The sequence below is a fragment of the Folsomia candida genome, unplaced genomic scaffold (assembly GCF_002217175.1).
Source record: "Folsomia candida strain VU population unplaced genomic scaffold, ASM221717v1 Fcan01_Sc010, whole genome shotgun sequence".
NCBI lineage: Eukaryota > Metazoa > Arthropoda > Collembola > Entomobryomorpha > Isotomidae > Folsomia > Folsomia candida.
Window position 1 is genome coordinate 3215213 of NW_019091202.1, and position 25959 is coordinate 3241171.

A 25959-nucleotide genomic window follows, 5' to 3' on the forward strand; every position below is an offset into this window, starting at 1 on the left:
TTAAAAAAATTAAAAAATTCTTTTTCGAGGAAATTTATTGTGAAAAATCGGCAAACGAATTTTTTAATTTTTTCAAATCGATTTGTTTGTAGTACCAAAAATTAGCTTTAGACTAAAATATCAAGAGTTGCATTTATCTCAATACTCATGGAGTTGATTCGATTTTAGAAATTGCATTTGAATACATTGGATAGGGGCACAGTGAGATTACGCGCCAACGCGTCATCCATGGGATCCTTAAGGCCAACTCATCATGTATGTATAAGCTTATTCAGAACTCATCCGTAACAATTTATACCATTGCCTCACCTGAGAAAAACAAATAATTATGGGACTCGTAGATAAACCAACCCTGCTAATCAGTTTTGCCAGATGTTTAAATACACATTCGGAATTATAACTCAAATTACTTACGTAAATGAAATTACGCTAACTTGTATAATCTGTTTTAATCAACGTTGATTGTTTACACAGACCTCAAGTAATCACAAGTGTTTGCATAACTTGGCTACAATTTATTCATACATATGGACATATACTTTTCCATATCTGATAACGTGCTGGGTAATAAATAGGTAGTAATGATTGATACTGACAATACATATATAAGTTACGATGTGATGTTAAGGAAATCGTTTTCCCTTAAATTGCGAGTATTAATAACAGGATTTACTTATCCTTAGATGCATGTACAAATCGTTTCCATTGCTGCTGTTTTTTTCATGCAAATTTACATACTTGTTTTTCAAATGTACGCATTTTCTGAACAAAGGCGAGCTTGCAACAGGTGAGTCCGATCAGGTGAATCGATTGGATTCGGCTCAAAACGCCAATTGGATTAAGAATAAATAAATTCAAAATTTGGTTTTAAACTTCAACAAAAAAGTAATCATGGCAGTCTCTGGAATTTGCATATTTTGCCGAATTCCATGTTTATCAAGGTGTAATTGTTGTAGGTCGGATTTGTTCCCGCTGTTCTTACGTTATCTGAACACGATTAAATATTCTAATCTCGAAGGGGAAAATAATTTCTGTCGGGAAGATTTCCATTGTTGTGGAAAATGTGCAAATTTGTTGGGAACGATATCGAAACATGTTTGCAATCTGGGGCAAGATTTACTCAAAATTTACTCAATAATGTGCCACAACATGGGTGAAATTGAGGGGAACGAAACTTTGGAAAATTTGATGAGACAAATACTTCGGGTGAGAAGAATATTAAGCTTAATTCGCTGACCAATTAACAAATTTACGTATGTATATTTAAAATAGTGTCGAAATTTGGAGGTGATTTTATTTAATTCGACAATTATATCAATTCGGAAACTTTGGGAACGTTCATATGTTACGTCATTACAATGCGAAGAACTTTACAACCCCCACCCAAACCTACTCATGCTGCGAGTATTTATGATAGGCCACCCCAAATCACCCACTCACCTTTTACATCACATAATATATGGACGGTCCCTACTTTGTCGTTAAATTGTTATTTGTTAAACGCTGATGTTCAACCTGAAATGTTTAGAATTTACTCTGACTGTCGCCTTGAACAAGGACAGAGGCGCAACTATATTTTGGGGGCCCCTAGGCAAATGACCACAATAGTTTTGCGTGTTTGTCTTTATGCATTTTAGCATTTAAGATAAATTTTTTTACATTCTAAAATTCGAAACGAAATATGCAGATTTTGGCTACAAAAGCTGATTAAACGTTTTAAATTTTCAAATATTTTTTTGACATAAAATTTGTCGAAAATCTGCATACTTATGTATGTAAGTATTTGATAATCATTTTATTTTAAACTTGAAACACACATAACTTTTGATTAAAATACCATAAAACTTTGAAAATGTTCAAGACCAATTACCTAAGTTCTTCGATCACGAGTTTCTTTAACTAATAAAATTTTTTTAATTTGTAAATTATGTATGGTTAGCAGACGTGGGGGCCCCTGATGTCGCGGGGCCCCTAGTTTTTGCCTACCTTGCCTACATGCTAATTGCGCCACTGGACAAGGATTTTTACAGGAACGGATTCACCCAATTTTACGGCAGATCACACATCCCGTGAGTTTTGGATTGCATTTATATGTTTACGTCCATTTTGTATACTACTGTTCATTAAAACAAGTTGATGTGGCCCAGAAAATTCTAAAAGGGTATCACGTGGAATTTATTTAATACTTTCATTATTTTATCTTTCGTAGAAACCATACCAGAATTCAAAGATATTTGAAGAAATTACATAGATATACACTAGCTGCCAGTTAACCTCTTAGAGAAATTTGGCCACATTTCCTTCGGATGAAGAGTAATTCACGGGCTAAATAATTAAAATACATGCGTTTGTACCCATATGTATCTAGCTACTGAAGGAGAAGGTCTCAATCAGGCTTTCACGCGGACAAAATCGTTCTTCAAAACGGAGTTCTAAACTGAAGAGATGGAATTCGAACCAAACCTTGAACCTGAACAAGTCGTCGTGAAAGTCAAAATCGAAGTCGGTGAAGATAGTGAAGTCGAGCTGGACTACTTTCCGAGCGAAAATATTGATTCTATTGATCCCCTGCAATCCGTAATCGCCCTCGGAGAGGAAATTGCTCTCAGTGTGGCACGTTTGGAGGCCCCTGAGGTAAAAAATGGACAATTTTTCTGGAAAAGTTTTTGATTTGTTATCCCTGGAATTTTAATCTTGTTAAAAATATTTTTCAGGTTTTTCAGGAATTTCCTCCAAGGAGAAAACTTGTGTATATAAGGAAACCAAAATTACCGAAGAAAATGGTCCACTGCGGGGTGGACGTAACCCGGAAAGGATTTATGATTTATTGTGACCGATGTGGTTCTGGGGCCAACTCGTGGCGGGGGATGACCCGCCATGTGGAAGAGATTCATATCAATGGTGGAATTAACGTGGTTACAGGTACACTCTTAAAATTTCAGTCTAAGTTACACAATTTTGGGTATGATTGTTACCGGCGGAGGTACTAAACCGCTCAGGTAATAATTTATCACTGAAGGGTAACCATAGTTTACTCATATTCTGTAAGTAATTTACGCTGTACACTCTAAATAATTTGGAGACCAATGGTCACCTCAGGTGACTCACCTGACATACTTTATCACCAGAGGGAAATAAGCAAAAAACTCGTGTACCAAACACGCGTGACGTCTTCATTTAAAAAATGCAATACTTTCATGTAAAAAAATCATATGGTGAGATAAAAACGTTAAAATTGTGTATAATTAAGACGTTACGCGTGTTTCGTACACTAGTTTTTGACTTATGTAGGAGTTGCCCACGTATTGAAAGTGTCAAGGTTCCCTCTATTGGTTCACATAGTTGAAAATGAATTTTGCAAATGTAAAAAGCGTAAAAATTAGTAAATTTCATAAGCTTTCTAAAACGGAAAACAGAATTTGATTATCTCTTTTCGTTAAGAAATGACAGCACAAAATTTAGAGGAAGTGAAAAAATTAGTTTGCCACTCGTGAGAAAAAGTGGTTTTCTCGGATCGGAAAAAGGATCGTGACCACTTTACCCGTCAAGTGATGCACCGGACAAAATTAATCATACACTATGCATATCTAAAGATCGTGAAAACGCAAAATATAAAATTTAGCCTTGTCGACCTGTCCGCCAGAAGACCAATATACGGACAAGAAATATGAAAAAACTTTTACAGAAAACCCCAACAAATCCGTGAGGGCTGCACCCAGAAAACTAAAAATTTCAAAAACATATTTTCGCAAGATCAAAGCCAATATGATGGGCTTCAAAACTTGCAACACTAAAACCACGACAAAACACAATGAAGATAAAAAAGCTGGAGCTGAATCAATTTGTGGAAAATTTGTTGAAAAAATGTTAAAATTAACTCCAAGAATTTTCTCGTCGTGGATAATGAAAACTGCTGCCCCGTTGACCTCGAAGCGTCAATGGTGAATAGTTCTACTCATGTTGAAGTAGAAATGACGTTCGTTCGAAGTAAAAATTCAAAGCTAAGCAAAATTACCAGTGAAATGCATAAATTGACTGGCGATAGACAAAAATGGGAGCCTCTCAAATCCATTCGTTTCCACGAAGAATATGAACTTTAAACTTTATTTGAAAGAGTGTATGATCAAAAGATTGACCCCCTCTATCAAAAACAAACGCGTTTTATTTTGGTTTAACATGCGTACTTGCTAGAATGCCAAAATAATGGCATTGTACCATCGAGGGAAAAAAATCGATTTCGTCGAGAAAAGAGACAACGCTTTACAAGTACCTCAGTATCGACCCATTGAATGATTTTGGGCATAAATTAAGAAATAATACTCTCATGAAAAAAGGACACTAAAAAAATCGAAAAATTTCGACGGGTTATAGAGAAATTCATCATTGACATTGGTGAAATGAGTGGCAAAGCGCTCATGAAAGGTGCGCCACAAAGTATTTTCTCCACCAGTAGGGAAGGTGTATTTGGACAACTTAACGATTATAACACCTCGATATGATCATCGTTACTATTGCATAAAAATTTCGTTAGATTTGATTCATGCATTCATTTCCTGCAGGTCAAAATGTCCTGACACTTACAATATGTGGGCAGCTCTTATTTCCCCAACGTCACCGTAATCGTTACCCAAAAATAGAGCAATACAGTCCTTCCGGTAGTGACGATTTGTCTCAAAATTATTTACAATTTTTCTTTTAGTTTTTTTGCACTTATTTTTAAAATGTTTTGAAATTGTTTTTAGAACCTTTGAAAAGAAAAATCGGTGGCTTATGTACATATTTGTAAAATTTACACAGGATTCAAATCCCCAAATATTTTACGCCGATGTTTTCTCTAACATTAAAAAATTATAGAGTTTATTTCCCTTTCACAATTTACAAAGTTTACGTTATGTATTTTCATATTTATTTATTTACAACGTTGAAATTCACAATTTACACGAAGGTAATATTTTACTAAAATTTTAGCGATGCCCGTTCCTGTTGCCGTTGGGGACTGCATATCCCATTCCGACGGTGGCCGAAATTCGGGTCAGGTTGAGGAACAGGAATCCCGCGATGAATTGAAAGACGAGCCCGACCACGGCCAGGTGGAAGGACCAGGATAAGTAGTTATCATAACTGCGCCAGTCGTACACCTTGACGCCAAATAAAGTGACGCAAATCGTCCCCAGGATAGCTGACAAAAGAAAATTATTTATTTATACAATAATTTGACGAATTTACATATACATATTTATAATTGGGTATCCAATTTTGCTTTCAACATACATAATTATATGCAGCTGAGGTTATAATTCACTACCAAGTGATAATGGTTCTAAACATGCCCTAAACATACCAGTTAATTAATCCCTCACTTTACGTTAACCCGATAATGTTTGTTTTGATAAAGAATATGTAAATGGAATGAGCTAAGGTTAAAAAACAAATTCCCAATATTGTTCTTCTTAGCAAAAAAGGTCTATTTGACAAATTTTAAAGAATTTACATATTAAAATTTTGAAAGCAAAAAACTAATATAACAATTTTTAGTTGTCCTTAATACCTCAATTAGAAATATTTGATCGCGAATAATATTTGCTTGTAAACTATGTACAAATTTATATCGCTACCTGAGAAAAAGATGAGAGCGGTGGTAACCATGAGGAATTTTTTTCCTATGGAGGACCTCTTGCAGCAACTGTATACCGCGAGAAAGGCTGCCATGACGACCAGAATCAGGGTCGAGATGGTGAAAAGGACCTGAATTGCAACCAGGTATGCTGAAAAGTAATGAAATAAATATGTGAAATTTCCTTAAATTAGTGCAATAAAAGTTGCAAGCTACCCGACGGGTATGGATTTCTGGAAATTTTTGATAGGCACATATGTAAATTTTTCAAGTAAATCGCAAAATGTACATATGTATGTACATATACATAAATCGAAGCCATGCACGAAGTCCTTGGTAAGTTTGTAAAGTCTACAAATTTTGTAAAATAAATTTGCAAACATTTACAAAATAAATTAACTGGCTTGATGTGAACAAACTTTTTGACTACTTTTCTCCTGGTAATATTTGTAAGTTTACAGATTTTACCAAGTTACAAAGGATTGCGTGAATTGTGTCACACTGTATTCACATGTATGTATGTATGTATGACCAGTGCGAACATTGTAACCAATCCGGTGGACACGCATATTTACACATGTATGTACATAGGTACATATATCCTACACACTGGTATTGACTTGGTTCTAATTTTCCACCGGACTAGTAATAGTTTGTTTGTTAGTAAGTGTTTCATTACCATGACTAAGCGGTAATAACTGTTATTTACCGTGCCTATAGGGTCCTATAGATACATACGTACCAGTAATAATTTAATACAATCTTTTCCATAATTTAAGTTTGTACACAAACAAACATGTGCAAAAAGCCTGGTTCCAGGTTTCCAATTTTTCAAAATTCTGGAAACTTTCTGCTTTATAAAATCTGCAACTCCACCCACCCGAAACTTTGCTGGAACCGATAATCCACACGCAGAGGGAGGATGTCGTCTCCCAGTATCCCGGCCAGTACGTTGTCTGTCCGTAATTTCCGTCCCGATTGTTATTGCACTTGACCCAGAGGCCCAACTTGTCGAAAATCGAGTTCGTCGTGACCCCCGTGTTCCACTGCAGCCAGTTCGGCGTCGCCCACGCCACGACGAGCAACGTAGTCGAGAGGGCGACGCAAATCGCGGCTAACAAGTTGGGCAACCCTCTCTTGATATAGGTTGGGATCGGGTTTCCCTTATCCATCTCTGAAGTAGAATCAAATTGGCGAAAATTATTCGCAAGTTTCGTAATTTTGTGATTAAAATGGTTGGGTTGCAACCTTTGGAAGAGGAATTTACAAAAAGTCAAATTCTATGCTGCTCGTCCTGTAAGTTTCCAATTTAAAGTGTTTTTTGTTAAAGGCGAAATTTATTCGCAAACTTTGTAATGTTTTGTGTACCAATAAATTCAAATGCCGAGATTGTAAACTTATATTTTACACAAAATAAAAATCCTGAAGTGAAGTTTGCAGTTTCAAGTATTTATTTTTTATTGCATAACTTTGCAAATTGTAAACGACTTGTAACGTGTGTGTAAGTAAATGCACTCTGGTGGGACTTTATATACGAAATAGCTTCGTAAACTTCGCAAAATTTTAGCACAATATGTATGAAATCATACCCACTCCGATAAAACTTATTTATTTTTATATAAAATTTAGTTTTAAATGATGTAAAATATTACAAAAGCACATTTATGTACACGGTTTTAAACTTACGAAACAAATTAATAAAACACATGGCAAAATACAATGCTACCTTGATATAAAAAACTATGTATGTGCATAAGACTAACTAGTTTTGCAGGGGTGGAGGAGATGATGATGGTATTGCATATGTACATACGACGTGATATTGCAATAATGTGGTCACCATAACAATAACAAAATCCAGGCCTGTTTTAATACGTATTGCTTGCAGAGGTTTATGCATGCGACGAATTATGTATGTACAAGGGGGATGAGAAGCGTCTATCTAACAAGTGGGTGAATGGTGGTGGTGCTATTGTTGTCAACAACAAAAAGTGGTAATGATGCTACATATCACCTTATTGTGTATTTATGTATTACTCATACCTTATTCCACCACGGTAATGATATGGATTTGATACAAGCATTTGTGGCGTGCAGGTGGGAATTAGTTTTGGTATGCATACATACATATGTACATGAATTGATTTGTATTACAAGAATACACAATTGTATGTATATTTAGTGATCCGTGAAATGAAGTATTTATTAGTTTTCTATAAATACAGTCACCGGAAGCATGACAATAGATATGTACTACGCTGGTAAACTGTTTTAAATTGTGTACATATGCTAGAAATCAAGTGTGTAAAAAATACCAGGCAGTATTGATACATATATGTATGACCTGCCAAAATTGCATTGATAATTGATACCGCGCAATAATATTTCGGCATTGAAGATCTTTTCCATATTGGGAGAAAATTGCTTTCGAACCGGTACAAGTTTAATACAAGACGATAGCATTTTGAATACCCAGAGATCAATATCTGTCTGTCTGTTTATTTATGCGAGATTTCTACCAGTGTGGGATTAACACGGCATGGCTAAAATTGAGATGCAAAATCCGACTTACATTTATTGTCCTTGATTTATTTATTTCAGTCGTTAGTTATGTATTCATCTTTGTATCTATGTCATTCCGTGTGAATGAATAGGCATCTAATTCAGTCGAAATGCCAACGTCAATGTCTGGAAATGAGGTGGGTTGAAATAAATAAGGTGTGATATAATATTACATAAATACATACATACGTGCTTGCATTAATTAGTTATGTATGTATGTATGTACGTATGAATGTATGTATGCAGACTTAAAAACAAATACGGTAGCAGCACGATTGTGGCATTTTATCCGTGTTTGGAGTTTAATTGATGACAGGGAGATACGCGTGGATGAGGGACCTTGCATAACTTATGTGGTATAAAGGTAACCTTTACGAAATTTCTGGTTTTGTCCGATGCATATTTATGTATGTAAACGGTTTGAAGGGACAAAAATCAGAATATATATACGTACTTTTGATCACACAAGTGGCGCATGTCCCTATAATATTTGCGTTTCTCCTTTTTGCTAATTTCTTACGCAAACATTAATTAAGGATTTTTTCTCATCGTAGAAAACCTAATGAGGAACACTATCTGAGGATCTTGAGAGGGGGAAAAACTGGAAAGTTTGCTAATTGAAGTTATGTATGCAATTAATTAAATCGTAATTTTATAAGCGCAGGTCGTGAGTTCTGGAATGTCAGTATTATGCGTGGTTTGGTCTGGTATATTTATCGTCTGTTAGAAATTTTGTTCTCATTGAAATAAATAATAATGCGTCTCGTATTATTTTATGGGGTCCTATTTTCCGCACTTCTAAGCATTACGCAAGGTGAGTTGTGTATGTAGATATTTGTGGGTGTGGACAAATACGAATTTAACAAAATTTCCCAAATCAAATTGTTCTTCGGGTGTTTACGTGTGTATGTACTTTTTTCAATTTATGAGATTACAAATTACAAATATTTTTTTGACAGGAGTGACCGGACCTGGGAGGAACGTAGCTCTGGGAGAGGTTCCCTGGCAGGTTTTGATCCTTCATGACAACACAACGTACAAGTGTGGTGGGACGCTATACGACGAAAATACGGTCATAACAGCGGCTCATTGGTAACTTTATAATTTTAATAAATTGATGGAGCAAATTTATTTGGAACTCCGTGAGAAAAATTTTTAAGGAAAATTATCTCACAAGTTTTCAACCTTAAATTCACACTCTTAAAAATGATGCTCCCATTTTGTACAAATGTTCACAAGAATGATACCTAATTTTTGACACAGTTTATACGATAAACGTACCAACCTGAGATTTCCGGTCGAAGGGATATTCGTCTTTGCTGGGGGGATTAACGAAGTCTCGGGGGATGGACGACGAGCGGTGAGAGTTTCACATCCCGATGGTTATGTACAAGGGGGTGGGGTCGATGATATCGCACTCATCCGGGTTTCAGTCCCGTTTGACTTTAGCGAAGAAATTGTCCCGATCCGAATTGCTGGACAAGGAAGCCATGTAGAAATTGGTATGTAATTGTTTGTGCGGGTTCGAATCTTTCCTGCAAAAATCAATTCTGCGAGAAAGATGTATGTAATTTTTAGCAAGTCAATTTTCCCACGTGGTCAAAACTATAAAAAACTTCAAAGTTCCTTGAGCAGATTTAAAATATTTGACAAAAAGGTGTCTGATTATTAGGAATTGATTTTCCTGCAGGTTTAGTTTTTAGCATGTAAATTTTCACATGTGGTTGAAATTTATAATATATTGCAGGGGTTGCCTGCGGACTGTCGGGATTTGGGTATTCTCGGTAAGCATAAAGTTGAAAAACAAATTGATAAGATTTTAAACGAGGCCTAAGACGGGCACACTTTTTTAAATCGGTAATTTTGATTTGCAGTGAAAACGGTGGAACAGGCGGGTTGAGAGAGGCCGTAGTGGAAATTAGAAACCCCTCCATTTGCGAGACAGAGTTTGGTTCTAATTTTGACTCGAGTTCGATGATTTGCGCGGGCGGGGGAACACTTGGAACGGGCAGTTGTAACGGAGATTCCGGCGGTAACTGATTGAATTTTTGGACATTTTATTTATATAAATACAGATTTGGATGGGGTGGAATTATAAAAGCCGCATATATGTAAGAGGAAATGGTGCAAAAAATCAAACGTTGCGGGATTTATGATACAATTTTTGGAAAACTTTGCACATTCGACTGTATGTATGTAGTATTTTAGATTAGTTATACATCCTTTGTTTGTTTGTAGGTCCCTTAGTTTGTAATCGAGTCCTGCAAGGGGTGGTCTCCTACGCGAGGGAAAAATGCGGATCGACCGGAATTCCAGGCACTTACACGAATGTTGGAGCCTTTCATGATTGGATTATTGAATCGACGAGAGGATGAGATGACAGATTTTTCTTACAATGAAAATAAATTTTTATAGATGTGTAAGAAATGTGTTCAGCAATTTTATGATCAATATTTATTGAATCATTCAAATTTAATTTAAAAATAGACTACTTGCTTAATTATGAGCAATTTTTTTTAAATATGCAAGCAAATGTTAGGAATTATGAAATTGCTTTGGCAGTTTTACGAACAATTTTATGGGTCCTAGTTTTCCTCATCTGTGCCAGAAGCCATTCAATTCCAAAAATTAATGTTGCTAACATTAATAGAACTCCAAACACGATTTGAAAGGATAACAAATTCGTGAAGCTTATATAATCCGCCGTCATTTTTGAATAACCTTGAACTGCTTGGCGTCTTTCTATCATCAATGAAATATCTGCAGCGAGTTCCATCCACTTTTCCCAGACGATATAAAACCCAGCCTCCCTCAAATTATCCATAAGCTGTTTGCACCTTGCCCCAATTGCGATCAAGAACTCGTCATAAATTGTCCTTCTATCAACCACATTTGTTACGAGATGACAGTTGTAGCGTTCCTTCAATTGAAGATTAACTAGCCTTAAATATAAGATGCCTTGAAATGGCAAACTTCTCAAAATCATGGCAAATTGAGGACGCGATTTTGAAAACAGTTTTATAACTTCCCATTCACTTCGCCCCACCTCTTTTACAGAGGAGTTCAACTTATGTGAAATATTCCATTTGGCGAAATCATTTTTCATGGTCTCGCGAACCTCGAACTCGATATAAGTCCCAGAATCCGGATGAATCCTGCTGTGAAGGATAAATCCTTGGTGAATAATTTCGGGTAGACTATCCAGTTTTTTCGAAACTTCAGGAACAACGAGTTCCGCGGTGACAAAGAATTCGTATTCGGAAAGCAAGATGAGAGAGGAGAATGAGAGAAGAATGAAAAGAATAGGAAATATGTACATGATCGAACCCTTCGACGAGGAAACGTCTTGTCGGACAATTATTGAAAATATATCAAACACGTCGTTTAGTGGGATGTAGGTTGCGATCATTTGCTTAGGGTTGAGTAATATTCTTCGGTGAATCAATAATACTAAGCAGATGATGAACACGCTGATGAATACGAACATCCAAACCATTTGTTTTATGGGGACGACCCAAATCGAAAATGAGAAACGTTCTGGACGGATATCGTAGTCGCAGTAAATCACATTGTATCTAAATAGTTAAAAAACAAGAGTTTTAAAATTAATAAATCGATAAATTTATGCTTATAACTCCAGCATCGATTATGCAATCAATGCCCGATAGCATGATGAAAAGGAATATCGGGAGCGCCAAGAGAAAAAAAACTTCTTCTGCATTGCTTGAAGCAAAGAACTGACTGGCTAAGCACTTATTATTATGAAAAAAAAGATAACCTAAAATTATTTTTCGTAGGGTTTGGACCATTGTCAAACATATGTGGATATGAGCCTTTCTCCTGTGCTTGATAAACAATTCAGATTTTCTTTTCTCTTACGATATACTGGAGACAAGCTTATTCGTTTTATAAACCATACTTGTTTATCATTTGTAAAAAAATCAATAATTACGTTTTGTAATTCTTTATCGAATCAAAAATCGGTTGAACTATGTGTTACCGGGCCCATTTTTGTAGATAAATATTAGTTTCCATAACTCTTTAAACATGAAAGTAAATGGGGAATTGCCTTTCATTTAATCAAGAAAATCAGTAAAAGATCTGGTCGTTTTAGATTAATGAAAGAATTTTCATGAGAATGCTTGTCATTTTGCATCTCAGGCTAAAATTCTTAACACATGGACCAGAGTAATATGTACATGAAGTCCATTTAAGTATTTAACTTGAACTAGGAGTAGGAACCAAAACCTTCATTTACCAATGAGAATGTCCACATCTGAATTAAAACAATTATTCTACAGGGTACATAGATGCCTAAACAAACCGGTGTTCCTACCTAGGTACATTTTGATCTGGCAGTTCTCTACCGATTTTTGATTCGCCAACTTCTGAATTTCGGAACAGTAACAACCCATTTATTTTTACGACAAAATTATATCTTAAAATTGAGTTCTTACCCTTGTTCATACTGATAGCTTAATCTATTTAGATTCTGTGCATCTATATTCGTTCGAAACGTTGTAAAAATCACTCCTCCCCACCATTTGTGTCCAGAATTTTTCTCATTTACGAAGCTAATGTTTATCAAGCTTTCCAAAGTAGCCATTTTTCTGGCAGCGGTTGAACACGCGAAAGCATGCCTTACTCGCATGGATGACTTACAAAATTCTGAGACATGTATCCCCTGCATCTGAAAAGCAGCTACATCTACTTCTTTATTTGATGTAAATTTGACGTCTCGGAAATTCCAGAGATTTTGAAACAAAAACAGGTCAAGTTGGAAGCGATTTGTTTTCGAAAGACTAATTTGTAGGAAGAATTCGGGAGGGCAGTATGCACAGTGAAAGTAGATTCTGAAATGTACGCGGTCAAGGAAACGGCCAAGCTGAAAATTTTCAAGAAAATTGTATGTGGTTTTCCTGTATGGCTGAGTTTGTTCTGCAAATTTGGGGAGTATTCGCACGTGCGCAAACCTAGTGTCTTCTTTTCCTTTTATTTCCTCCATTAGGATGACATGTAAATAAAAAATTCTTCCGGATCCCGCCAAATCATTGGTAATCCCGTGAAGATGGAAATACGGGGATTCGAATGACGTCAACAAAACAGTCCCCCAATTTACACTCCCCCTCAAAATAAATGGATTTCTCTGCTGGAGGAAGATTCGCTTCCAGACACTCCGATAGGAATCATAATTAAGGAGAATTGTCACCGCGCATTTGGAACAAGCATGATTGAAGAATCTAAAATTTGAGACGAGTTCTATTCCTGGCACGGCGGGAAAATAGTTGAAATTATCACCAGGTTTGAATGTTTCCGAGGAAAATACGGTTGAAAAGGTCGATTTGTTTAAAGAACTTTCGTTTTCAATTACGAAAGAATTTTCTCCATTAAATGTAACTAAATGGGTGAGAAAATCTTCCCAAAATGTGATATGATCATTGCCTCGAGAAATGGACTTAGGTAAAACGTGGCGATTATTACCAGAAGCAGTGAGCGCATCTGAAAAGAGGTGCACATCAAGGACGCATTTTTTCAAAGTCGTAAATTTTTCCGCGAGATTACTCAATGTATTCAAATATGGGGAAACATTGACAAAATATGTTTGCAAAACTGTAAAATAAACAAATAAATACGAATTGTTTTTTAGTAAAAGTAACATTGAGAAATTTATTTGAAAGAGTAGTGAGTATTTTAATATATGCATGAATTCGTACTTTTGGGGTCAAAATTCAATGGAATACTGTGCAAAAATATGGGTTTAATTTAGTCTTCTTAAGTCCTCGTCTTAAGTAATTACAAATTTATAAAGGTGAGTATACATACATATATTTATCTGCACACGATGGAAAGGTATAAACATTTGCGATGTGGACCGGACAAGTGTATATTGGTATAAGTAAAGCATCAAATTTAATTTTCTCTAGTGTTTTTTTACAGTTGCAAAATAAATGATTATTCTTATTTCGTGCGAGAACATTCGCCATTACCAAATCGGTATGTTTAATATGTACATATTTGATTTTAATTTCACTTATCTACAACACCTTAAGTTTAAATGGGCGTATGGCGTATTGAGCAGACAGATAAACTATGTACTGAGAATGCGTCAGCCAGGCTTGCTATCGTCAGGGTTTTAATCCAAAAGTCGGGCAAATGTACACACGGATTTTTGAAGTTTAAAATATTTATATAAAAACCGCTCCCATATCCATGATCGGAATCAATATGTAGGCTTTTCCGCTGTGGAAAAGGGAGCATGTTGATTTATGTATGTTAAAACTAAAAATTAGTAGTTTTTGAACACTAATGTTTTCTCGGACCATGTGACTCGTTATTTATTCGAATTCTAGGTGCAATCAGGGAGATTAAGTGCGCCAGAAAACGTAAGCTGGTAGATCGCACCTAATTCTTTCGTTTTTTTCTCTGTGCATTTTTCGCGATTTTACCAAGAAATGTGATAAAGGTAGGGATTTTATAGAACGTGATAAGAGGACTTTACTAACAATTCTACAATTTAACAAGTTATTAAAATTAAATTAGTAAGCAACTTTGTTGCGAGATTGCTAAAAAACAGATTGCTTTCAAACCTTAATACATGAGACACTGGCTCTGCTTAACCACATAATCTCACCTACCTAAACCACCCGTAAAACCCAGGTAAAACCCCTGGGTATGGGGTTTCAATATCAAAACCCCAGAGTTTTCCTTACCCTGATTCTGAATGAGTTTGTGCATGATGAGTTGACCAAAAGTCCTATTGCATGGGAGTTTTGAGTTTGATTTTTTATTTCTCAACTTTCTTTTCTTCCATGCATTCAAATCGTGAATTTAAAACATTTTCTTCCGGGGTAAAAAACCCGTGGTTTTCCTTATCCTGTATCTGAATATGTAAGTTTGTGAATGTAAAGAATTATGACATAGTCAGGGCACTAATTTCATGAATTATCGTTTTCTTCGTATGCCTCAGAACCTACTCAGCTATAAAAACCATTGCTGCTAGCATCAAAAGAACTCCAAACATGATTTGAAAGGATAATAAATTGATTAGACTGATATAATCGGCCGTCACCTTATTACCGTTATGTGCCATTTTACGTCTTTGTAGCATAAATAATATATCCCCAGCAACCCCGTTCCACTTTTCCCAAAGGGTGTAAAATCCTGCCTCCCTTAACTTTTCCATAAGTTCCTTACACCTTTCCCCAATTGCGGTGGCGAAATCGTCATAAATTGTTCTCTTGTCAACCACATTTTCCACAAGGTAACAGTTGTATCGCTCCTTCAACTCAATATTCACAAACCTTAACAATGAAATTGCTTGAAATGGCAAAACTCTTGATATCATGGCAAACTTTGGGCGCGATTTTGAAAAGAGCTTTACAACTTCAGACTGGTTTCGCCCTACCTCCTTCACCGAAGAGTTCAATCTATCCGAAATATTCCATTTGACAAAGTCATCTTTCAAGGTCTCGCGAACCTTAATCTCAGCAGACGTCCCAGCATCTGGATGAATCTGACTGTGAAGTACGAATCCTTGGTGAATGATTTCGACAAGATTGTCTAGTTTTCTGGGAACTTCGGGAACAACAAGTTCCGCGGTGACGAAAAATTCATACTCTGAAAGAATGATGACAGAGGAGAAAGAAAGAAAAATGAAAAGAAAGGGAAATATGTCTTTTATCGAGCCCTTAGATGAGGACACGTCTTGTCGGAGTGGTACTGAAAATATATCAAACACGTCGCTTGGGGATGCGCCAGTTGAGGTTATGTGTTTAGGGGGAAGTAAGATTTTTCGGTGAATCCATAGCACTAGGCAAGTGCCGAAAATGCTAATCAATACCAACATCCAAACCAATGGTTTAATGGGGATGACCCAAATCAAAAATGAGAAACGTTCCGGATGTATGTCGTAATCACAGTAAATCACATTATACCTAAATGGGTAAATAGTAGAGAAATTAAAAAACACGGTTAAAAATGATATCTTTACTCTACTTTTTGGTTAAACTTTACTTGAAAATTGATTCCTTACCCTTGTTCAAACTGATGGCTTAATCTGTTTAATCTTTTTCCAGGTATGTTCGTTTGAAATACCGTGAACGAAACCCCACCCCATAATCCACGTATTGAGTTTACCTCATTTACGAAACTAATATTTATCAAGTTCTCCAAGGTGGCTATTTTCCTTGCATTTCTCGAACATGCATAGCCATGCCTGTAACGCATTGACGACTTACAGACTTCTGTAACCCTCCTCCCCTGTAGCCGAGCATCATGAAAGTGGAATTTTTCGTTTGAAGTGAATTTCACATGGCCAAAATTCCATACAGGTTTTAACAAAAAAACATTAAATACAACGCGAGCTGTTTTCTGAAATTTAATCACGGTGAGATAATCATGATGAATTTTTCGAAAGTATAGTGGTGGGCAATATACACAGAGAAAGTGGATGTTAAAATGTATATACCCAAAAAAACGACCTAACTTGAAGTTTTTATATATTTGGCCCGCTTCTCTAAGAATTTTTTCCTCATACAAGAAAGTCCTTACAAAGAAAACTCTCCACGATCCGACAAAATCATCGTTAATTCCATGGCCCTGAATGTCCGGAGATTGCAATGATATCAATATTACGGTGCCCCAATTAACCCTTCCCCTCAAAATAAAAGGACTTCTCTCCATGAGGAAGATTCGCTTTGGGATACTAAACTTGGAAATATAATTAAGCAGAATGTTCACCCCACATGTGGAAAAGGCACGATTGAAGAATCTAAAATTGGATACAAGTTGTCTTGCTTGAACGACGGGAGAATGGTCGAGGATTTCACCATATTTGGCTACTTCGGAGGAAAATACGGTTGAAAAGGCTGATTTGTTTGACGACTTGTTATTTTCAATTATAAAAGAATTGTCTCCATTAATTTTAACAATATGGGATAGAAGGTCTTCCCAAAAGAAGATCTGATCCTTCCCTTGAGATAATGAGGGAGGAATAATATGGTAATCACGGTCAGCAACAGTAAGCACTTCTGGGAACAGGTGAACATCAAGGATGCAGTTTTTCAAATAAGTGAATCTATGTCCGATATTGTTCAATATGTAAATGGATGGGGAAACATGGACATAAAATGTGTGCAAAAATATTGAATAGGTTAGTAAATAGAAATTGGACTTGTTGTTTTGTAAATGAAGCATTGAGAATTTAGAGAAATTTGTTTAACGACTTAATAAGCATTCACAATAAAAATCTTATTGTGAATTCGGACTTTCGTGGTAAAAATTCCATGAAATACTGCGCAAAAAACGTTTGCTTATTTTAATTAGTTTAACTACTTTGCTCCTCTTAAGTAATTAAACTTTTACTTATTTAAGTATTTATATGCATGCGATGCACTGGTATGGATGTATAAAGCCTAATACTTTGGCAAAGTGGATCAAGCATATATGTATGTACATACATATTTGCATACGCAAAACATTGAATTTAATCTTCTTGAATGTTTATGTAAATATCAGAGGTGAGATGGGCGCCCGACTCACAAGGGAACATACCGAGGTGTCCAACGAGTTAAAGGTCGACACCTATACCAAAATGACCACAATACATGACTTATTAAACAAACTGAAGGAATTTCCGTGTAAAATTCACTTTTCGTCACGTTGTGACGATATTTGTGACGAGCGCATGACCAGCGGGTTGCCAGCGGGAGAGGTCGGCCGCTGAACGATCAGGTCGACCACAGAGAAGCGTCGTCGTCTTCAGGGATTTTAAATTCTTTCAAATTTTGAAAACATTTTGAGAAAATTTTGAAATTTTGAAAAAATTTTGAAATTTTGAAAAAATTTTGAGAAAATTTTGAAATTTTGAGAAAATTTTGAAATTTTGAGAAAATTTTGAAATTTTGAGAAAATTTTGAAATTTTGAGAAAATTTTGAAAATTTGAGAAAATTTTGAAATTTTGAAGAAATTTCAATTTTTTTCAAAATTTCAAGTGGTTTTCAAAATTTCAAGTGGTTTTCAAAATTTGATAGAATTTGAAATCTCTAAAGACGACGTGAAGACGACGACGCTTCTTTGTGTTCGACCTGATCATTGAGCGGCCGACCTCTCCCGCTGGCATCCCGATGGTCATGCGCTCGTCACAAATATCGTCACAACTTGACGAAAAATGAATTTTACACGGAAATTCCTTCAGTTTGTTTAATAAGTCATGTGTTGTGGTCATTTTGGTATAGGTGTCGACCCTTAACTCGTTGGACACCTCGGTATGTTTCCTTGTCAGTCGGGTTCAACCCGACCCAACCCAACCCATCCGGGTTTGGGCGGGTTGGGCAAAAAAAATTAAGGAGTCGGGCGGGTTGGGTTCGGGCCTAATAGTTCAAGCCGGGCTTGGGCGGGTTGGGCATTTTGGTAGAAAAGTATGGGTTGGGTTGAGGATTGGGTTTGGCATTTTAGTTTCACATTCTCTCCATATGGGGCACTAGTGTTGTCTTTACCCATGTGCGTGCAGAACGCAATACGTTTCTTTTTTTGCAAATCATTTCGGTGCCAAAATCAGAAATCTAACTGGATTTATCTTTTAATGTTTCTGTCGACGTCGGCAGTTCGGATATTCTACTTTCGATAACCACAATTCCAGCACGTTGATGTTTCCTTCTATGTATTACTACTTCTTTTTTGAACTTTATCACAAAACTACAAAATGCTTGAAGAAATTTGCTCAAAATCATGAACACAGTTTTTGAGCAAGCAAATTAATTATTATTGAAGGTAAATAAACATTTGAAATTCTCATTTGCTGTTGCCCTCTTTTGTAAAATATTGGGGCGAAATGAGACGGAGTTGGGTTGGGTCATTTTTTGTTCTGGTTTAGTCGGGTTTGAGCGGGTTGGGCAAACAAATGCTAAACTTGGGTTGGGTTGGGTCGAACTGCAAACTGTCGGGTTGGGTTGGGTCGGGTTTTTTTAGTACCCAGGTAAGTCGGGCTTGGGCGGGTCGGGTTTTCAAAAACCTTGACCCATCTCACCTCTGGTAAATATGTAGCTACATTTGCAAGAATCATTTCCTTCTTGTTGTGAGGAACACTCATCCCCAGCGTTGCTATGTTAAAATGAACATAATTTGAATTGCATATGGCCTTTATTATGAAATGTATGTAAGTACCTAATGGACAAAATGGAGCAAAATCAGAAAAATGAGTTCAAATATGAAGAATTATGGTGTTTTGCACATGGATAAATATTCAGGAAAATTAGCTATAAGATTGCATTGATATGTATATATGTATATGTCGTTTTGAAGGGCATAGTTATATTCACCAAAAAAGGGGTACTCACTACAAACTGAACAAACCGTGATGGTAACACGTGTCTCCATAATTCCAAGTATTCCAAATATGTCCAAACACATTCAAATTCCATATATTCCCAATTTTATTCCAATTAATAATTATCAATTTAAAACTTCATACATATATTTACATCATTTCAAAATCTTTAAAATTCAAAGATTTCCCTCAAAATCGAAATAAAATTCATTACAACACCCCATCTTTAACCATCCCTTCAATAAGTCTTCCTTTTAGCAAGGAATGAACAAATTGTGATTTCCTATGGTATTGGTAACACGTGCTTCCTTAATTAAAAAATATTCCCAATTTGATATCAAGCAATAATAATCAATTTAAAAATTTACATATCATTATAATGTCATTCAGATAATAATTTGAGGGGTTTTAAAGTTTCAAAAATTTATCTTAAAATCTGACCCCTTAAAATACCCCATCTTCAATCATCCCTTTCATAACTTCGATAAGCCTCCCTTTAAGCAAAGCATTCTCATCAGCCTTGCAAATATCGATGAACGCCTCCGCGATATCTTTACTTTGTTCAATGTCCTCCATGTTGGTGACGTTCCCATCCTTCAAGATAATCGGGAGCACCATCATGGCCAAATAGTAGCCGAGAAGTTTACCCCGATGAAACCGAAATCGGAGTGAATCCATACAAAATCCGGGAAGAGTTGGGGTCTCAAACTTGTCACAGATCCCGTTAAAAGTATCGTGATAAAGCTGGAGAAGAGTGTCGGTATGTTTTCGTCTAAATTCTAACGACGTACAGACGAAAAAGACGTATTCGAGGTCATTCACGACGCAGGATTCTTGCGGAAGTTGCAAATCAACGAGTACGATTTCGAGCGGTTTTCCACTCTTGGGATCGTACCGGAAGAGCATATTGTTGCTCCAGCAATCCCCGTGACAAATGATTCGCCAAGGTTCTAAGTACAGGGGAATAATTAAATATGTGTTAAAGTTGTTAAAGTTGATAAATTGCAAATTTAACTTTTTATGAATATTTGTGATTTATGAACTAATTATGAATTACTTTATTCAAAAATATTAATTAATAAATCATGAATAAATGACTCAACTTAAAATTCTTGAATTGAATATTAACATTGTATTGGGTGTATTCACGCCAAACATTGCATATTTCGCAAACTAAGCATATCAATATGCGAATTTGTGGTAAATTTACGACGTTTGCTGGAAAACAATTGAATTTCTTTTAATTTCCCCAGCAACTGGAGATGTTTCCATTTTACACAATTATTTCGCACTCATGCAGCGATATAAATAAATCAAAGATAAGAAATTTTGCGATATTTGCAATATTTGTCATACTTTTCGAATCCTCTTATTTACATACTTTATCATTTCTGCAAATTTGCGAAATGAGGCAAGGTATAAGCCAAATAAAACTTTGTCGTGAATACACCCACTTACAAATCCTTCCTCAATTTCTGCATGGCACTTACCCGGATTTTTCGCATCCCTCCCAAACTTTACCGGATCAGGATTCGTAATTCGCAACAATTTTTCTATCCCAGTCCCATCTTCATCTCCGCCACAAGTCAATTCAGATATTTTACCAACCATCCCAGCAAACTTGTCTGCTGAGGCAGAATAATTATTTCCAGGGCCAAATTCTTTATCAAAAATTTCTTTCGCTTGTTCCAAATTAGCGTTAATGACGCTACTCCAAATTTCCATGTTTTCCATTCGGAGGTTTGTCACCAAACAGGGAAACTTTTCCGTAATTTGTGATTCCACGTGGTTGCGATAGACCCAACTTATCGCATGTACTTTTGCTAGGGTTTCAATAACGAGGTGCATGTGATCCAGGTCGAAAGGTACGAGACGATTACTCATCCGAAATCCGTACGTTTTTCGAAGATCTTCCATAATTATGAAATTGTCAAGGGAACTTATTACCCCAGATTTTCGGGCCTGACCTGAAGAATAGGAATCATTGTTAAAATTATGTATCTACATGCATATGTTTCAAAAATTACATTTTTGAAGTAATTTAAATTAAAACAGAAATTAATTAAAATTAAATCAAAATTAATTTTAAATTATTATTTTTGTAATTTTGTTCTTAAAATTTAAATTAAATATGAGATCTATTAACCTATAATTCGAGGACTCAACACCAAAATCGTCAAAATCAGCAGCTTTTTGTTAATTTCTCGCATATGGGAATTTATTTTAAAATTCAGGACGAGAAATTTTTCAAGAATTTTCTTAAACTTGAAATCTCCACCTTCAAAACCTTTCAAAATCTGAGTGTATATGTATCTAAAAAAAATCGGTAGTAATCTCTTTCTCTAGAAATTTGGCGTCCAGAATTTTAAAATAAATTGCGAGAAATGATTAAAAATTCGCTGATTATTGTGAGACATCGACTCCAACCTTAAATTATTTTGTGAACTAAATAATTTACCTTCCTCCGATTGGAAATCGATACATTCGCCATGCACAAATTTCGCATAGGGTAACTTAACCCGTTCCTCTTCATCCAGGGAAAACACTTCTTTCTGCATCCGACCCAATTCCGGGATCCATTTCGAGTAGACTTCACACTCTTTAAAAAACATGTTGCTCGTGTTGCCAAATTCTTGTCGGCCGGGATGGTTCGGATAACATTTGATAACAAAGAAACGCTTCGTTCCGTCGGATAAGTCGATATCCACGGAGTAAATGATGCTGCCATAATTATCGCCCGGTTTTGTGCCAAGGGTGGTCAAATAGGAAGTTATTTCCGGGACGGGGCCGCCTTTCGCCTCTATTTTTAAGGCATTTTGTAAAAATCCTTTGGAAAAGACGTCGCTCGTTGTTTCGCATGGAGCAGGATTTTCTTGGGAAGCAGACATTTTTGTGACGATGGAAATGATCAGAACAAGGAGGAAAATAAGTGTGAACGTTATGTAAAGTAGATTTCGCGGCTATAAATAACGTTTAGTATGTAAAATAGAATAATCGTCTGTATCACAGGGTATTTATTAAAATCTGAAATACTTCTATGGCAATGTCTTGTCTGTCAGTCCACAAATAAATACATATAATCGAGTATTTACTCTTGAACGGATTGCAATTTCAAATAACGGTCAGCAGTAGGTTCCAGTTAATTTTGAAGGGGAGAAAGTGGCAATTAAAACGAGGGTTGCGACGAGGTGTGCGTTTATTATTGGGAAAAATAAAATATTGCGAAAGTTTGAGACAATTGTGGACAATTTGAGACAATAGTAGAAAATAAAACTTGAGACAACTTTAGGAATTATAGAAATTTGAGACAATGGTAGAAACTGATTCGGAAAATTAAGAATTCTATTTTATAGAAATTGATCACATATGTACATACAACGGATTGGTTTCACTCTTTCATTCTCATTCGTTTAAGATTGTTCACTTATTAACTGAGATCCATAAATATGTAAATCTAAATCTTTATGATTCAATTTCATTAAAATGTGTACTCAAAAAAAAGATCGATCTTGTCTGTACCATTTTGTAGGGTTACGCAACTGATGGCTATGAAAAAGGTGAGCTGGTTTTAGAGATACTGAGAAACATGTTGTCGGATTATGTATTTGGCATTGTTGAATATGTAAGTGCTGCGATCCTGCTGTTTTAAAGTGAGTTTTGCAGAGCTGAGGATTAGGCAAGTACTTGATATGCAATTTGATATACAATTTCGTGTTGCGATATACATAAAGTTTAACCACTTCGCCCCTATAACGACTATGTGACGTATTTGACCTTTACACCGGATACGACCATGTGGCGTAAGTTCCCTTGGCACCGGAATACGACAATGTGTCGTATTGACCCTTGACAACGGATACGACTATGTGGCGTATTTTCTGTTCACACCGGCCTACGACTATGTGTCGTATTCGCAAAAAAATTAGCTCATTGCTCTTCCAAGTATAGTTTTGAGTAAATAACCCGCCCTTTGGGCAGGAGGATGAATTTCCTCTTGGGAATCCACTCTAATAAAGAGCCACGATGATCCCTGGCTGCCTGCCTGGCTGGCTGTGGAGAATTATGCAAATGAGGAGAGGAGTAGAGGAGACAAAGAAAAAAGCGGAGCCACCACCACCACCACATTGCATGAACGAATACATGCATGAAAATGTACACTGAGTGAGCAGCATATACATACACACATACATCACTCATCAATAGTGGTTATCATGATAAGTCATCGTGATAATCACTATTAATTAATTATTTTAGTTTGAGAAACTCCACCCACAGCGAGTGGCATATCAATTCGAATGTATTTTTGACGCTGAATCCAACGCCGTCAACGGTTTTGACCTGCGAGGCCCCCGTGACCTTCCCGTGACCGTGGGGTTCAAATATGGCTTATTCGTGATGTCGCATATCAATTCGAATGTATTTTGACGCTGAATCCAACGCCGTCAATAGCTTGGCGTTAATTGTAGAAGTTAAAGGGGATTGTGGAAGTTAACGGGGTTTGTGGAAGTTAACGGGGATCGTGGAAGTAAACGGGGTTTGTGGAAGTTAATGGGAGCGTGGAACGTGAGAATTTAAGTGGTTAGCTATCCAGCCACTCCCACAGGGGGAAATCAGATTGTTCCGTAACCAGGGAAATTGAAATACAGCATGACTTGGGCACTTTGATGCATGTATGCGCTATGACAAGGGACAAAGTCTCTACTGGAAATTATTTAAAGTTTAGGGATTTTGCGCTATGGGCACACCCCCCTCTGGGGGCCTAGAACCCGTTCTTGAACGGGCCTCTACTCTAGTCAATGTTATAAAGGAAGGTAAAAACAATTTATAGCCATCCGGCTATTTCTCGCCAACACGCCCAGTTTTGAAAACTGCTGTTGGATAGGGTTTTCGTCGCCTATTTCAATAGTTCTTTTAGATAAGATTAGGGAAATTGTTTTTATCGAATTTAGAATGCACCAACGGGCATTTTTGACGGGAAAACTAAACGTTGGATGAATTGTATAAAATAATATATAGGCTACAAATAATATTGCCAGTATGACAAAATTCGTCAAAATTAATTATTACGCATCTGGAGCTGGTGGAATCTCTTTGGGCGGGAAAATTAAGAGACTGTCTGAAACTAATAGAATTTAATTTTCCCGCTTAAAATTGAGTTCTATTTAATCACTAAATTTTATGCATGCCAGATGTACAAGAGACAATTGTTACACATTTTAGTGTAATAACTAAATTAATTGTAGCCTATGTCACGAATTGAAAGCAATATTTGCGAAGTTTAATTTTCCCGCCCAAATTGGCTTCAGGGGAGCTTGAGGCACGATATTCGATTTTTGCGAATTTATGTACTATTTTGCAAGTATTACTCAATGTTTCTTTAACTTTTCATGCAATTACAATCACTTTTAAAATTCGGCGTGTTGGCTATTTTAGGCTATAAACATTAGTGGTTCTCAAAAATGCAAAGCACAACTCAAAATCCGTGCCCAAATTATTATTCGCATCAACTTTCATAAAAAAGTTTCCAGAATAATTCCGGTGGGAACATCATTTTGTAATTCATATCCCAGAAATTAACGTCATGCAGTAGATGAGAATTCCAGGGGTCAAGGGAAGTTAAAATTCCACGTTGCTAGGGGTGAAAGTTATAAAAATATGCATCTCTCAGGGGTGAAGTGGTTAAAGGAAGTATTTAAAAGAAATATATATTTAGTTTTTGCAATAAAAACTTCAAGTCTGATTTTTTAAAACATTTATTTATTCTAAATATCACGAAGTTACATAGCAGTTAGGGGCCGTCCATAAATAACGTAACGAAAGAGGGGGGAGGGGGATTTAAGGCACCAGTGATATCTATATGTATGTTACATATTTTAAGCGGGAACAGGGGGTCTAAAGAATCGTGATTTTTGTATCATATGAATAATTTATGGACGGCCCATAACTCAAAACTACATACTCTAAATAACCCGGATTTTTCGTCACAGAATATTTCTCATCTAATTATGGCAAAATTGACACCAGCTAGAGCTAGTGCTAGCATGCATATGCACACCGTTCGGTGACGATATTAACCCCGGGTTTTTAAGAGTGTGCGTATATTTATATCGTAACCATGAAATATTTAATAAAATCTTTACGAGCCGCGTGAAATCAAGAAAGGGTTTATATTTATGAATAAATCAAGTGCAAAAATTATAAAATATTCCTCCTTACTCGATGAATGTCATTAACGAATCACATACTGTCTTAAATTGCATGTCTGCGGACCGAACCAACAAACACAATCTACACATTACACTCCTAAAAATTATGTTTCCATCTTTTTTTAAAGTGAATACCCTATGAATTCTAGATTTGTGGCAAAGTGTTTTATGAATTTACTCCTTACTAAATTTCAATTTTTTGACAAATTTGCATACACAAACCAAGTATTAATATTCATAACAATTTGTC

The 25959-nt window shown here is 36.1% G+C and overlaps 3 protein-coding genes across 4 annotated transcripts; 2 read left to right on the forward strand and 1 right to left on the reverse strand.

The window, feature by feature from the left end:
- The first annotated feature begins 835 nt into the window (after positions 1-835).
- Positions 836-5183, forward strand: LOC118436793. Of its 2 annotated transcripts, none has more exons than XM_035855399.1 (5): positions 836-1206; positions 1940-2069; positions 2369-2634; positions 2715-2922; positions 4969-5183. In XM_035855399.1, exons 3-5 carry the CDS (start codon positions 2446-2448, stop codon positions 5106-5108), a joined length of 537 nt encoding a protein of 178 aa, XP_035711292.1. In that variant the 5' UTR covers positions 836-1206; positions 1940-2069; positions 2369-2445; the 3' UTR covers positions 5109-5183. The 2 variants fall into 2 exon arrangements, with proteins under 2 accessions (XP_035711292.1, XP_035711293.1); XM_035855400.1 differs by having other exon boundaries at positions 1943-2069.
- Positions 5184-8495: 3312 nt separating this feature from the next.
- Positions 8496-11810, forward strand: LOC110854685 (plasma kallikrein). The gene is made up of 7 exons (XM_022103151.2): positions 8496-8540; positions 8731-8990; positions 9136-9268; positions 9440-9678; positions 9924-9960; positions 10051-10208; positions 10415-11810. Exons 2-7 carry the CDS (start codon positions 8933-8935, stop codon positions 10549-10551), a joined length of 762 nt encoding a protein of 253 aa, XP_021958843.1. The 5' UTR covers positions 8496-8540; positions 8731-8932; the 3' UTR covers positions 10552-11810.
- An 8137-nt stretch (positions 11811-19947) lies between these two features.
- Positions 19948-22391, reverse strand: LOC110854439. Its single transcript, XM_022102875.1, has 3 exons — positions 21962-22391; positions 20994-21470; positions 19948-20453 (listed from the first exon to the last, which is right to left on the reverse strand). The coding sequence occupies exons 1-3, from the start codon at positions 22389-22391 to the stop codon at positions 19948-19950; spliced, it is 1413 nt and encodes a 470-aa protein (XP_021958567.1).
- Between the last annotated feature and the right edge of the window lie 3568 nt (positions 22392-25959).

Excerpts from the sequence above, each read along its gene's own strand:
- LOC118436793 (XM_035855399.1), top strand. The coding sequence starts at position 2,446 with ATGGAATTCGAACCAAACCTTGAACCTGAACAAGTCGTCGTGAAAGTC. Across the intron at positions 2,635-2,714 it reads CACGTTTGGAGGCCCCTGAG|GTTTTTCAGGAATTTCCTCC; the intron begins GTAAAAAATGGA and ends AATATTTTTCAG. Across the intron at positions 2,923-4,968 it reads TGGAATTAACGTGGTTACAG|CGATGCCCGTTCCTGTTGCC; the intron begins GTACACTCTTAA and ends CTAAAATTTTAG.
- LOC110854685 (XM_022103151.2), top strand. The coding sequence starts at position 8,933 with ATGCGTCTCGTATTATTTTATGGGGTCCTATTTTCCGCACTTCTAAGC. Across the intron at positions 9,269-9,439 it reads GTCATAACAGCGGCTCATTG|TTTATACGATAAACGTACCA; the intron begins GTAACTTTATAA and ends TTTTTGACACAG. Across the intron at positions 9,961-10,050 it reads TCGGGATTTGGGTATTCTCG|TGAAAACGGTGGAACAGGCG; the intron begins GTAAGCATAAAG and ends TTTGATTTGCAG.
- LOC110854439 (XM_022102875.1), bottom strand. The coding sequence starts at position 22,391 with ATGTCTGCTTCCCAAGAAAATCCTGCTCCATGCGAAACAACGAGCGAC. Across the intron at positions 21,471-21,961 it reads CGATTTCCAATCGGAGGAAG|GTCAGGCCCGAAAATCTGGG; the intron begins GTAAATTATTTA and ends CCTATTCTTCAG. Across the intron at positions 20,454-20,993 it reads GAGGGATGCGAAAAATCCGG|AACCTTGGCGAATCATTTGT; the intron begins GTAAGTGCCATG and ends CCCTGTACTTAG.